General features: G+C 47.3%; 1 protein-coding gene across 4 annotated transcripts in view; it reads right to left on the reverse strand.

Moving 5' to 3' along the window:
- Positions 1 to 358: 358 nt before the first annotated feature.
- Positions 359 to 12,899, reverse strand: part of FOXN1 (forkhead box N1) — a 48,613-nt gene continuing 36,072 nt past the window's right edge. For 3 of the 4 annotated variants that reach the window (XM_082201788.1, XM_082201789.1, XM_082201786.1), the window contains exons 6-9: positions 11,751 to 11,847; positions 5,330 to 5,537; positions 3,257 to 3,754; positions 359 to 2,116 (exon numbers count right to left, since the gene is read on the reverse strand). In XM_082201788.1, coding sequence (XP_082057914.1) covers positions 1,824 to 2,116; positions 3,257 to 3,754; positions 5,330 to 5,537; positions 11,751 to 11,847 — 1,096 coding nt within the window. In that variant the 3' untranslated portion in view covers positions 359 to 1,823. The remainder of the gene's footprint in view (positions 2,117 to 3,256; positions 3,755 to 5,329; positions 5,538 to 11,750; positions 11,848 to 12,899) is intronic. The other variant, XM_082201787.1, reaches the window with a different exon arrangement.

A 12,899-nucleotide genomic window follows, 5' to 3' on the forward strand; every position in this document is an offset into this window, starting at 1 on the left:
ATTAAAAACATTTTTTGTAGGTAACTGTGTCCCAAAGGCACATTTTTGCAACACAGTTTTCCTTCTCTCTATTATATCCATTTTCCAGCATGCATTATTCCGATACATGCATTTTTGGAACCATTACAAAATTTGGCAAAATACAATTTTCGCAGGCATTTTGTTTGTGGAGAGTGAGAATCAGGCCGGCCCATGCATAAATGCAAACTGAATTGGATTTCTCCCCCAGTGCAGAGAATCTGATGAAATTAATGGGCAAGACTTACGCAGGCTGCTTATGGCTCAGTCTGTGTACATGAAAGAAAGCAAACGTATCAACTTCCTACTGTATATAAGGAAAAGAAGCAGTTAAAAATGAGCAGGTTCACTGTTTTATTGAAACAAACAAGGTGTGTGTTTTCTTGTGGGGGATTTGTAGTGCAATCCAGGATGAGCCCATTCAGAAATAAGCTACACTGACATCAAGGAGGCTTACGCCTGACCTTGGCAGATGACCGCCGAAGGTGGCAGGTTCTCTGTTTTTAAACAGAGGCTGGATATCCACCTGTCAGATTATCGAGCTGTGATTCCTGCTAGATGACCTTTGGGATCCTTGCCAACTCTACAATTCTATGACTCTACATTGATCCATTTTATTGAATTAAGCTAAATAGCCTTAAGTTGATTTGGAATAAATGCATAGTTAATTGTGACTGTCTTGAATTCTATTGGGTTACAGTCGTACCTTGGAAGTCAAACGGAATCCGTTCCAGAAGTCTGTTCAACTTCCAAAATGTTCCAAAACCAAATCACAGCTTCTGATTGGATGAAGGAAGCTCCTGCAGCCAATCAGAAGCCCCGTCAGACGTTCGAGTTCCCAAAGAACGTTTGCAAACCGGAACAATCACTTCCGGGTTTGCGGCATTCGGGAGCCAAAATGTCTGAGTTCCAGGGCCTTCGGGATCGAAGGTACGACTGTACTGCCTTCTGTAGTAGGTCACCCTCTTCAGAATAAAACTTTTGATAAGGGAGGATAGGCCATGGGGCACCAGGGATGAATTTATGGAGCCGAGACTGGTGGCGGCGGCCCACTGGGTTAGAGACTTCATCCACATATATATTTTTCTAACCCTGCCACAGCCTCTGTACATCACCCACCCTTGAGGCCCCCAAACCTACTTCTAAAAGGGCATTGAAGTTTGTGGTTGCTGAGCAGAATGTTGCAGGCTGAGGGATATTTGAAAAGAGACGGGCTTTGAAAATAAAAGGGAACGGGAGTTTGCTTGCCACCTGACTTCTTCCCTGCAAGCCTTGGCCAGGAACGCTGGCTTGACGCCGACATGGTTTTAACAGATCTCTGGCTAGCTGTGGTTCGCCGTTCCAGGGGCCTACGACAATCTGGGTTTTGAAAAGATGGAACTGGCTTGTTTTCTGCTGCTCCTGAAGGGAGAACCCAAAGCAATGGATTCAATTGCTAAGAAAGGAGAGTGTAGCAAAACATCAGGAATAACTTTCTGACCATAAGAGCTGTTCAACGGAGAAATGGACTCCCTTGGAGGTTTTTTCAGCAGAGGTGGGACAGCCATATGTCAGGGGTTCTTTAGTTGCAATTCCTGCATTGCAGGGGGTTGGACTGAATGACCTTTGGGGGGTCCCTCCTGAATCTACAATTCTAAGGTTCTGTGCATATCTACATATTTGCACCACGGCACTTGGGCACGCCTCGGGTTTCTGCAGTCCGGGTCCAGAAGCAGTGAGTTTTGTTTCCTTGCTAGGCATCAGTGGCGGACTTGGGCTGGGGTTCCACACCCAACATTGGCACGGGCGATGTTTGGCCTGGCGGCCTAGACCAAAGCCACCGGTTTGGAGCCGGAGTTATTCAGGAAGGAAGGCGATCCCGTCTCCAGGTCCATGAAGGCAGAGTAGAGGGAGGTGAGGTGGATCTCAGGCAAACTGTGGTGCTGAGCGTCACCGTGTGCACCGAACTTCCCACTGTTGTCATCATCCATCTGGCACAGGGTCGAGAAGCAGGGACCGGGCGCCGAGGAGGAGGAGGAGGAGGAAGAAGAGGAGGAGGCGATGAGCACTAGGGGGTCACTGGCCAGGCTGTCATCCTTCAGTTCCTCCCAGAGGTTTCCTGCAACGACAGAAACAGACTTCACTGGATCATGCCAAAAGGTGTCCCGCTTAGGCCACCGTCCTGTTATCTCAATGGCCAAATGCCCCGAAGGACCTAGGAACCGGGACAGACTGTCTGTGGGCCTGGCGGTTCCATAAGGACGGAAGAGCCTGGCTGCTGCAGGATCAGGCACAAGGGGCACCCACCTAGCCCAGCCTCCTGCGCTCACAGATGACCATTATTGCAAGCTCATTAATATACAGTGGTACCTCTGGGTGCAAACGGGATCTGTTCCGGTGCCCTGTTTGCATCTGTGCGGGTCGTGATTCGTCGCTTCCGCTCATGTGGGTGACATCAACTTGAGCATCTGCGCATGTGCAAGTGGCGAAACCCGGAAGTAACACGTTTAGTTGCTTCCGGGTCACCGCGGAGCGCAACCCAAAAACGCTCAACCTGAAGCAACTTCAACCCAAGGTATGACTGTAATATTATTATATTATATTATATTATATTATATTATTATATTATATTATATTATATTATATTATTATATTATATTATATTATATTATATTATATTATATTATATTATATTATATTATATTATATTATATTATATTATATTATATTATATTATATTATTAATACCCGGCCCATCTGGCTGGGTTTCCCCAGCCACTCTGGGCGGCTTCCAACAGAATATTAAAACACAATAGTCTATTAAACATTACAAGCTTCCCTAAACAGGGCTGCCATAAGCGGAACCTGAGTGCAACAGCAACCCTGGTATGTCGTGGTAGACTGCCCCTGAGCAGGGAGGCTCTGCTATCACAACAGACCTCCGTAAGAAGAGCCCTGGTGGATTAGGCTGATGTCCTTTCTAATCCAGGGAATTCTGCAATACTGTATTGCCAGGTCAAAAATTATGAAACCGACATCACAGTATGGATTCAATCCTTGGCCATCACTGGCTTAGGACTGGGAGAGGCTCCCTGCCCAAGACCCTGGAGAGCCCTTGCTGCCAGCCAGTGCAGACATTACTGAGCTAGAGGGAGCAGTGGGCTGACTCAGTAGAAGGCAGCTTCCTCTGCTCCTATTCAAATCAGGACCCATGAGGACTAGAACCTTGAATGGACTCCCTCGAAGCAGGGCTGCGCACCTTGGAGCTCGAAGTCAGTGAGCGAAGGGCTCAGGGCGTCCACGTCGTGGCTGAGGTCGCCTTCCGCCATGGGCACCTCCTGCACGGCAGCCCGTGCCATGGCCAGCATCTTCATCCCACGTCCCGGAGGGGCCTGGGCGCCCCCCGACGGGGAGTCTTGGCCCTGGTGTCCGTTCTGGGCGTCTGCGGGAGGGAGAAGGCTTTGAGAGCCGTCCGGCTGCAGGAAAGTGGGCGAGACCTGGGAAAACCCTTGGGGAGGGACCCCGTAGCAGGAAGTCTGTGGGGCCCCCAGCATGCCAGGCTGTGGGGGCTTGGAGGGGAGGGCCCCATGGGTGTGGGGGGCACTGGAGGAAGAGATGGGGGGCTCACACAGGGGGTGATGCTGGAGCGGCAGCCCCCGGGAGATGGGGGGACTCGCCAAGCCGCTGGTGGGGGTGCAGGCCAGAAGGGTAGACCTCAGCTTGTCCGTCTTGTCCCCTATCAGGTCGTCCAGTTCCTCTAAAACACAAAGAAAAACAAAACAAAACAAGCCATGTTTATTCCTTCATTTCTGGGGGTTGGGCTGGATGACCCTTGGGGGTCCCAATTCTGTAGTTCTATGTTTCTAAGATGTGTTAATTCTGCCTGGGGTGGTCTTCTGCAAGAGACCAGGATATCTGCTTTGAATCATGTCGGAAGTGGGCCTTTATTACTTTTTTTAATCGTTTACTGATTATTTTATGATTATCAGCAATAATCCATAAAATTCTTCTGTAGGAAAAGTTCCATCCAATCATATTATTCTGCAGGAAAATATGACTTTTAAAGTTTTTATTTCTCCTTTTACGACATTTGCACAAATTACAAAACTTAAACTCTACCCTTCCCTTCCCTGGTTCATTTCCATTTCCCTGCGTTATTCCTTATTATTTCTTTTAAAAGTTCTTCCCTCAGTCTATAGTTTAACTGCTCAATTTATTCTAATTCTGCTAACATTTTAAATTGTTTACAGATTTTTTTTCAAATATTCAACAATTCCCCCCCAGTCTTCTTTAATAACTCTTGTTTCCTGATCTCTTATTAGGAGGAAAATATGACTTAATGTAAAATTACATTTATTCTAAGGGGGGGGGGGGAGAGAAATATCGAAAGCTAGTTAAGGACATAAGAAGAGCTGGCTGCAGGATCAGGCCAGTGGCACAGCCATGGACCCAGAGCTGAGCTGCCATGGCTAGTTCCATCGATGGCTCTCTCCTCCATGCATTATCTCCTTATTTAGTATAAGGAGAAACCATTTCCCTCAGAATTTATTTCTGGGAAACTATTTACAACAAATATTAAAACCAAGAATAACCTAAACACCAGATTAAGACACATGTCAGTGTCTTGGTGGGCTTTGCGTAAACAAAAGTGCCTTGAAGCAGGCACCGGACATAGGGCAGTGAAAGTGCTGGTGTCAAGAGGCAGGGAGTTCCAAAGGACTGGCAATGATGGCGGTTGTAGTCTAGCAACATCTGAAAGACTGCAGGTTAGGTGAGCTCCCCACCATAGAAGTTTCTGCATCCATCACCCACCTGCCTGCCTTCCTACTGTGCAACCAGCCCAGGAGGTGGCCTTGCATGTCCCTCCTCCCTCTTAGTCTCAGTGTTGCTCCTTGCTGAGCAGTCTCCTTGCTGCCTGCCAGTCTCTGGGGCTGCCAGCGTCCTCCTCCCCCTTAGCCTCAGTGTTGCCCCTCACCAAACAGCCTTTTGCTGCCTGCCAGTCTCTGGGGCTGCCAGCATCCTCCTCCCCCTTAGCCTCAGTGTTGCCCCTCACCAAACAGCCTTTTGCTGCCTGCCAGTCTCTGGGGCTGCCAGCGTCCTCCTCCCCCTTAGTCTCAGTGTTGCCCCCCACCAAACAGCCCTTCTGGAACTCAGCAGGAAGGAGGAAGAGGAAGGGGCAAAGCCAGAATGAGTTGGCTCTGCCCTTCATTGGCTCTGGCGCCCCCTACTGTTGGCTCCTGCCCTGCCAGTCCCAAAGGGAATCAGCCACTCCTGAACGCACCACCTGCAAAGGATGTTGGGGGGGGGGCCTGTGGCGACGCCCCTTGCCCACCTGGCTTGGCCATGCTTTTCCGGACCGCGATGGGGTCTTTCCTCTTCCACTTCTGCAGCTCCTCCTGCATCTTGTCCACCTTGGCCGGATTCAGCGCCCACAAACAGCCTTTCCTCGAGGAGCTGCCCGACTTATTCTCCACTTTCTCGAAGCATTTGTTCAGGGAGAGGTTGTGGCGGACCGAATTCTTCCAACCGTCTGGAGCTGTCTAGGAAGGGAGACAGGCACAAAAAACGAACGTAAGTTAATTGGGGAGGAGAAAGGCTTTGTTTCGTTACATCTGTACCATTCCTCAACTTCTCCTGTGGCAGAAACTTCCATCTGAGGTAGGCAGCAATAAGCAGTTTCAGTTCTTCCTACAACTGATTGTGATTCCTGTAACTGATGAAAGCAAAAGTCAGCTGGAACAGGATTTGTGCCCAGCTAATCTTGGCACCTTCCAGGAGCTTGTGACCTATCATCCCTAGCCATTGGGCATGCTGGTTGCTGGAGGTTGTCAAAGGCAGAGCTGAACATCATCAGATCTTTGAAGTGTTTCAGAAAACCTGGAGCAAAAACACTCAGCAGTGCATGGGCTCTTTCGTTCTGATTAATGATTATTAACTAATATTATTAACTTCCCATCTTTTCCCCAGGCCAGGACTCCAAGCAGCTTACACAAATTAAAACAGCACAGATAAAATATGAAAAGCTGAATGCTTTTTGTTAATAAAGTATTTCAGCACTGATAGAATTAAAATAAGGTAAAAAAATGTTGATCTATTAAAATACAGATAATAAAAACAGCACCACACTATTAAAGCAAAAAAACAAAAGACACCAGGCAGCTCTGCCCAAATAAGAATATTTTCACCTGCCAGTGAAAGGGCAGCATGGAAGGCACTGGTTTAATTTCTCTAGGGAAGGAGTTCCAAAGGTTGGGAGAAGCCACTACCGAGAAGTCCCTCTCCTTCATTCATAACTAGCAGGCCTATGAGGGGGGCAGGACAAAGAGGGGGGCATGTGGTCTGCCAAAGAGCTTGGGCCGAATTGTGCGGTGATTGCAGAAGGGCGGCGGATCAGAGCCCCTGCTTGGCACGCAGAAGGGCCCAGGTTCAGTCCCCTTTGGCATCTCCAGGTAGGGCGGGGAGAGGCCTGAAACCCTGGACAGTTGCTGCCAGCCTGTGCAGACAACACTGAGCTCGATGGGCCGGTATAGAGCAGCTTCCTAAATATGGAACATGACAGCGATGAAGACATCAGCCCAGCCCTGTAGCTTTTATAAATAGCAATACCTCAGACCTAATTGCGGAGCGTGGGATCTTCGGATGGGAAGTGACAAGGTTAGAAACGTACGAGGAGGATTGCGTTTCTAGAAGAGCCACATTCCCTTGCACCCATCCTGGCTGGGGCTGGGTGAGGGTGTGGCTCAAAGCATCCAGGATGGCAAAGGCTGCTGCCAGCCAGTGCCTGGCACTGTTTTTGGGAGCTCAGGCGCCATTTTTTTGGAAGGCGGCTAATTAACAAGAGCTGTTTGACAACCAAATCCCAGTTTTAACATTTGCATATGTTATGGGGTTTTTTTAATAGAAAAAACAACTCTGGGGTCAAAAACTCAGAAGACTGTTTTTGCTGGGACAATGCACTTTAATTATCTCTGCAAAATAACCTCCTCCTTTTTAAATTCATGTTCTCTCTGGTTAATGAGATAAACAAACGGCTCTCCTCTGCCTCAGGCAAAGCTCCCTGTGTAATTAATCACGCCTCAATTGGAAAGGGGGGGGGGATGATGGATACATGTGTCTACCAAAATAAATAATAATAATAATAATAATAATAATAATAATAATAATAATAATAATAAACTTGCAGCAGGAGTTTACCAACACTTGACAGGTTCAGGGGTCTAAGCTGTCCGTCCTCTGGAAACGTTTGCCCTGCCATATAGTTGTTCCCGTAAAAATAAGGATTCTGGACCTCATGAATAAAGGGGATGGGGAACACAGAAAGCTGCCTTATATGGGTTGCAGGAATTTATGTACAGGTTGGGGGGGTTGCCCCTCCAGCAGATATCATGTACATGCAGCCCACTACCAAAACCAGCACAATCACTTTTGCGACTTTTGTGATTTGTCCCCACAAAACACTTCCATCACAGTTTCTTCCTATCTATTCAAAGAGCCTTTGCTGCACGACACCAAATGTAAGAATTCACTGATAAATGCATCTGTGTACTGGCTCACAGGGAAAACTTCAGAAATTCATATAGACAGGTTAGCTCAGCTACTCAGCAGCCCCTCTGCCTGAGGGATAATCCCTGGCATCCTGATACCTGAGTGCCAGACAGGTAGCCAATCCAGAAATACCAAACCCAGATGAAGACAAAAGGGTGGGATTAACTTGGCTGGGAAACAGGGAAATGTAAATATCTTTTTTTGTTCCACTTGATGGGTGTTTGGTGGAGGGCAAGGGGAACCATGGGGCAGGGTCCAGGATGCTCAGATTACTGCCACCAGACCCTTTCATGATGTAACCATGATGTAGTTTGGGGGGGGGTGTAACATGGGGATTAGCAGCTAATAACAGTTTGGGTTCTCTTTTGTTTGGGGCTTCCATCTTGTTCCACCTGGTGGCAGGTGGGAGTCCTTTCGTGACAGTCTTCAATCAAGACCAAGCCTACTGGCTGCTGTTTTGCTCTGGTATTCCTGGCTGGTGTCCTCGTTTTTTGTCCAAGGGAGGCCTCAGATTTCTCCACTAACATATGGAACCAGAACATTAGTCCATATAATTCAGCATTGCCTAAACTGGCTGGCCTCTCAGGCAGGGGACATTCCCAGCCGCATCAGAAATTGACCCTGGGACCTTCTGTATGCTAAGGCTCCTTCCCCGCTTATCCTTCACCTGAGATTCCTCCATCACAGGGGGGTGAGCTAGATGACCCCTGGGTCCAACGTCCAACGTGACAATTCTATGGTTGCATGACAACCTAAACTCTCTTTGGAGCTGATCAGAAACAGAGCATCGTTGGCTAGGTTTTGCTAGCCCAAGGATGGAAAACCGCCGAAATACCAACTAAAGAACAATGGCAAGAGAAAATGATGGAATATGCTGAGATGGCAAAGTTAACTGAAAGACTTGGAAACAAAGACAAGAGAGACTTTAAAGAAGACTGGGAACTATTCATGTTGTACTTACAGAAGCAATGTAAAGAAACGGACTCACTAGCAGGATTTGACTAAACACTTAACAATGAACAAAATGAATACAGAAATTATTGATATGATAAATTTACAATAATATACAATTTAAAGATTTTAGAATTAAGAGATATAAAAGCAAGCAAGAGGAGCTAACATGTTAAAAAACAAGAAGAGGAAGTTGAGGGAAGTCGTTGTGGGAGGGCGGGGAATATTTGGGAATTGTATCTTTTGTTTTTTGATGTGGTGTTATCATGATAAAAATGTAAAACTTGATAAAAATCGTTTTTTAAAAAGAAAAAGAAACAGAGCATCACCAATTCCTCTTGAGCCACGGTGGGAAGGGGAGGATAACCAGTCCCTTTTAAACAAAGGTGCATTTCAGGTGAGATGGCATCTCTCGCTGGGCAATGGGGAAACCTGGGATCTGGTTCTCCGGCAAGAGGCGTGATGTTAGTGGTCAGTGAGGTGATGTCTCCTCGCTTGGAGTGGCAGCGCAGTTATATAAATCTCCAACTTCCAGAAAGCTGAGCTAGGCCTGCCTTCGTTGTCCTACGCTGGTGTTTCTGCTGATTAGCTAATTGCGTTTATAATTAAATTTCTGGCTCTCTGTTTTGTCTCTGACATATTCCCGGGAATCTGTCAGGTTCTGCAACTTGTTTCCTGTGTCATCTTCTGCGGTGAGCAATGGTCTCCCCCAGGAAATGACTTCGGGAGTGCGCTGCGGCCGGATCAGGCCAAAGGGGGCCCCGTTCCACTCCAGCCAGTGGCCGAGCCCATGTCCCCAAAGATAAGCAAAAAACTCTGTCGTTTGGGCAAAGACTCCCTGGGAACACAGACCGCTGACCAGTGACTTCATCTGGTTTTCATCTTACCACTCATTTTACTTATAATAACATCAGAAGAGCCTGCTGGCTAGTAGCCATCAACACCCCACTCCTCCTCCCTGGATTCAATCCTTTTTTAAAAGCCAACCACTTTGGCTGCCATCCCTGCGTCCTGTGGCAGGGAGTTCCACAGTGTAACGATGCACAGCATCTGTCCTGAATCTTCCAGCCGTCGGCTTCATGGGATGCCTGTGAGTTTTGGTGTTACGAGAGAGGGAGGAAAACTTTTCTCTGTGCTTTGCATAATTTTAGACACTTTTGTAAATGTCCAGTTCTAGGTTGCTGGCCATTACTGCCTCCTGAATTTTCAAACCATTATTATTAATAATCATTATTGTTAAATGTTTTAAATAGCTGGGTTTTTACTGATAATTTGTTTATTCTTTTAGTAAACAACTCTGAGGTGTTTGCTGAGTTTTCTTTTACAAGCCATTGGAATATAGATTTTGTGAACTGAAACAACAAATTTAAGGATATATATATACGAAAGCAAATATATATATATATATATATATATATATATATATATATATAATGTTCATGGATATGTGGACCACATGTCTGGAGCAGCACAAGAAGACTGCCCTGAAACCATTTTGACTCCCAAACTGACCAAACATTTCTCTGCAAGGAGGGAGGGGGTGAGGGAACCTTCCCATTGTCTCAGGAATTGGGTAATCACCATCTCAAAGGAATGGCCAGACTACCAGGAAAGGCAATCAGATAAGGCATTATCCAATAACCTGACAGACAGGAAAAACAATTCAAATTTCTGTTGTAGACCACCTTTTCTGTGATGTATGTATGATGTATGGAGGGGTGGTCTTTCTTGAGCTCCAAGCAGGGAATTTAAAAGGTCTATATAAGGGCAGGCACACCTTTGTTCTAGGTCTTCCTCCTTTCCTGTGTGTGAAGGGGGCGCCTTGTTGCAACAGTTCAATAAAGATCAGGCTTACTAGCTGCTTTGCTTCTCAATATTCTCTGTCATTTTTTCCTCCTGATGGAGAACCTATAAAGGACTCTATAAGGGCTCTTCTGTCCCCCATAAGGGAATGAGGGTAGATGTTGTTTGTTACAGAACTAAACAAATGGAATAACCTCCCTTTGTACTAATCGATCAAGCCAAACCATTTGCACCCACCCAAGCTAGCCTGCCTTGCAGGGGATTGGCCTAGATGCTCCCGTCCAACGCTACAATTCTGTGCATCTATAAGCCCTTCCAGACCACCTTCTCTGCCTGCCACCCTGCTGGGCGCAAAGCGACAAAGAGTCCCTGGCACGAGCAGATTCCCAGCTTGACATTCGCTTTCTCCTCTTGCCTGCTGCACACCCTTGCTTGCTCACTGAGCCTGGCAAGAACCCCTTGATCTTTGGAAAGTTATTGGGCTCTTGCAAAACTCTCTCCCTTTTAGAAATCTGGTTCTGCTGAGCGAGGAGAGGCACTTCAAAGCGGCTCAAATTGTGAGCGTACCTTCCCTGCCCCTTTTTACCCCACGGACGTGGGAGTCAGATTGCTGTGTTTCAACTAGAAAAGGGGCCAGTTGCATCACTGCAGTTGCCACCTAAGTGCTGCTTGTCCTTTCCCTCTCTCGCCGTGTATTTTATTCCCAAATTGTGCTCTCCTCCACCCCTTGGCTCTCTCTGCTCCGAGAGCAACGGAGGGATTTCCTTCTCTGCCTTTTTTGGCAAGGATTTGCCCCATGAGGCTGAGAGTGGAAACATGAGAGAAGGAGAAAGGGCAGGATAGGCAAGTAAGAGGTAACCGGAAAGCTCATAAAATTCTGCCAGGAATGGAGAGAAAAGTTTTCCTCCCTCTCTCGTAACACTGCAACTTGGGGGCATCCAAGAAAACGGAACATTGGAAGATTTGGGACAGAGAAAAGGAAGCCCTTCTCCACGCAGCGCAGAGTTAAATGGTGGAACTCACCGCCACATGAGGCAGAGATGGCCACCAATCTGGCAGGAAGCTGGCCTCAGTGGGCCAGCAGGCTTTCCCCCCTACATTTTTAGCTGAAATATTGCTTGCTGTTTCTTCTACGATGCCCAATTTTGCTCGAAAAATTCTTTTTCTTGTGTTTGTTGCAAGGAAATCTGGGCACCTCCTGCGAGACTGAAGGAAAACCGACCGATCAAGCCAGGCGGTGCCCGGCATTGGGCAGGTTTCCTGGAAGTGCCTCCTTCTGGAGGAAGTGGCGCGAGGTCTGGTGGGGGGAATCCCCCAGCTCAGGGGCAGAATACCTGCTTTGCATGCAGAAGGTTCAGTCTCCAAGAGCGTCTCAGGGAGAGCTTGGAATGTTCCCAATCCGAGTTCCAGGCCTACAGATCTGCAACGATCCATCGCTCGCCACAAGAGCTTACCTTGAAATAAGGGAAGTGTTCCGTCATGAAATTGTAAATCTCGCTGACTGGGAGACTGCCGGTTTTGCTGTTCTTGAGCGCCATAAATATGAGGATGCTGGTCAAAGGAGAAAAACAAAACAAAACACAAAAGGGGTGTTAAAGCTTCCTTCAACCTTCAGTTTCTCTGCTTTTGCTCAACAGGGACTAGCAGCTTGGCACTCTGGCAGCTGTAGCCCTGCTTACTTCAAGACTGGGTTACTGCAATGTGCGAGATTATAGGGAGAGCTTTGCATGCCAGCCTCACCATTTCCTTCATTTGGTGCAGGGATTTTATTTTCAGTATGAACAGGGCTCCGTTTTTGCACCTACATACACAGCAAAGGCTCCTGTTTCCAAAAAGGTCTTGATTGGGGCACCTGATCTCTCCACCACTTTTAATCGAGATGAGGAGGGCAGGAATAAGGAAACGCAGGACAGTCCAGGATCAGATCAGAAACCAGGACAGCTTCTGTAATTCCAGGACTGTCCCTGGAAGATCAGGACACTTGGAGGGTACGGTTTAGCTTTGGGTTCGTCTTGCCCCCACAGACGCCCATCTGACCCCTTCAGGCACTACTGGCACTACTGCAGGGGCCACATGCCCCCCCCCTGCATTCGTAAGAACTTGATCATTCAGTGTGGCAGCATCTACACTGCGGAACTCCCTGCCTCTTGATATTAGGGCAGGCGCCTTCGCTGTTCACTTTTGGGAGCCTGTTAAAAACATTCTTTTTAGACATGGCTGACTGATGCGACTTCTAATCTTAGTCTATTGTCATTTTAACTTTTCAAAGGTCTTAAACTGTAAACCGCTTTGCGGTGTATCTTTTTACAATCAAGTGGGGTGTACGTTTCACGAAACAAATGAGCAAACGCCTCGCATTGCTTGGGAATGACAAGGAATGAAAAAGAGTCTATGCTGTTTTGAGAAGCTCGGTCCACCATCTTGATGCACCCTGGCGTCCAAGTGTCTCCAAATTTAAGCAAAAATCCTGCTCCTTGATCTCAGAAACCATCATGAAAAAACTGGTTGAAATCAGGACAGTTTTGAAAGGTTGTGGGCCGTCTTGATTGAAAATGGCACCCAGTGGTGTCCAACCCTAGAAAAGAACCGGTTCTTTTCTCTCA

This window comes from Podarcis vaucheri (genome assembly GCF_965113315.1).
Source record: "Podarcis vaucheri genome assembly, chromosome: 15".
NCBI classification, from domain to species: domain Eukaryota; kingdom Metazoa; phylum Chordata; class Lepidosauria; order Squamata; family Lacertidae; genus Podarcis; species Podarcis vaucheri.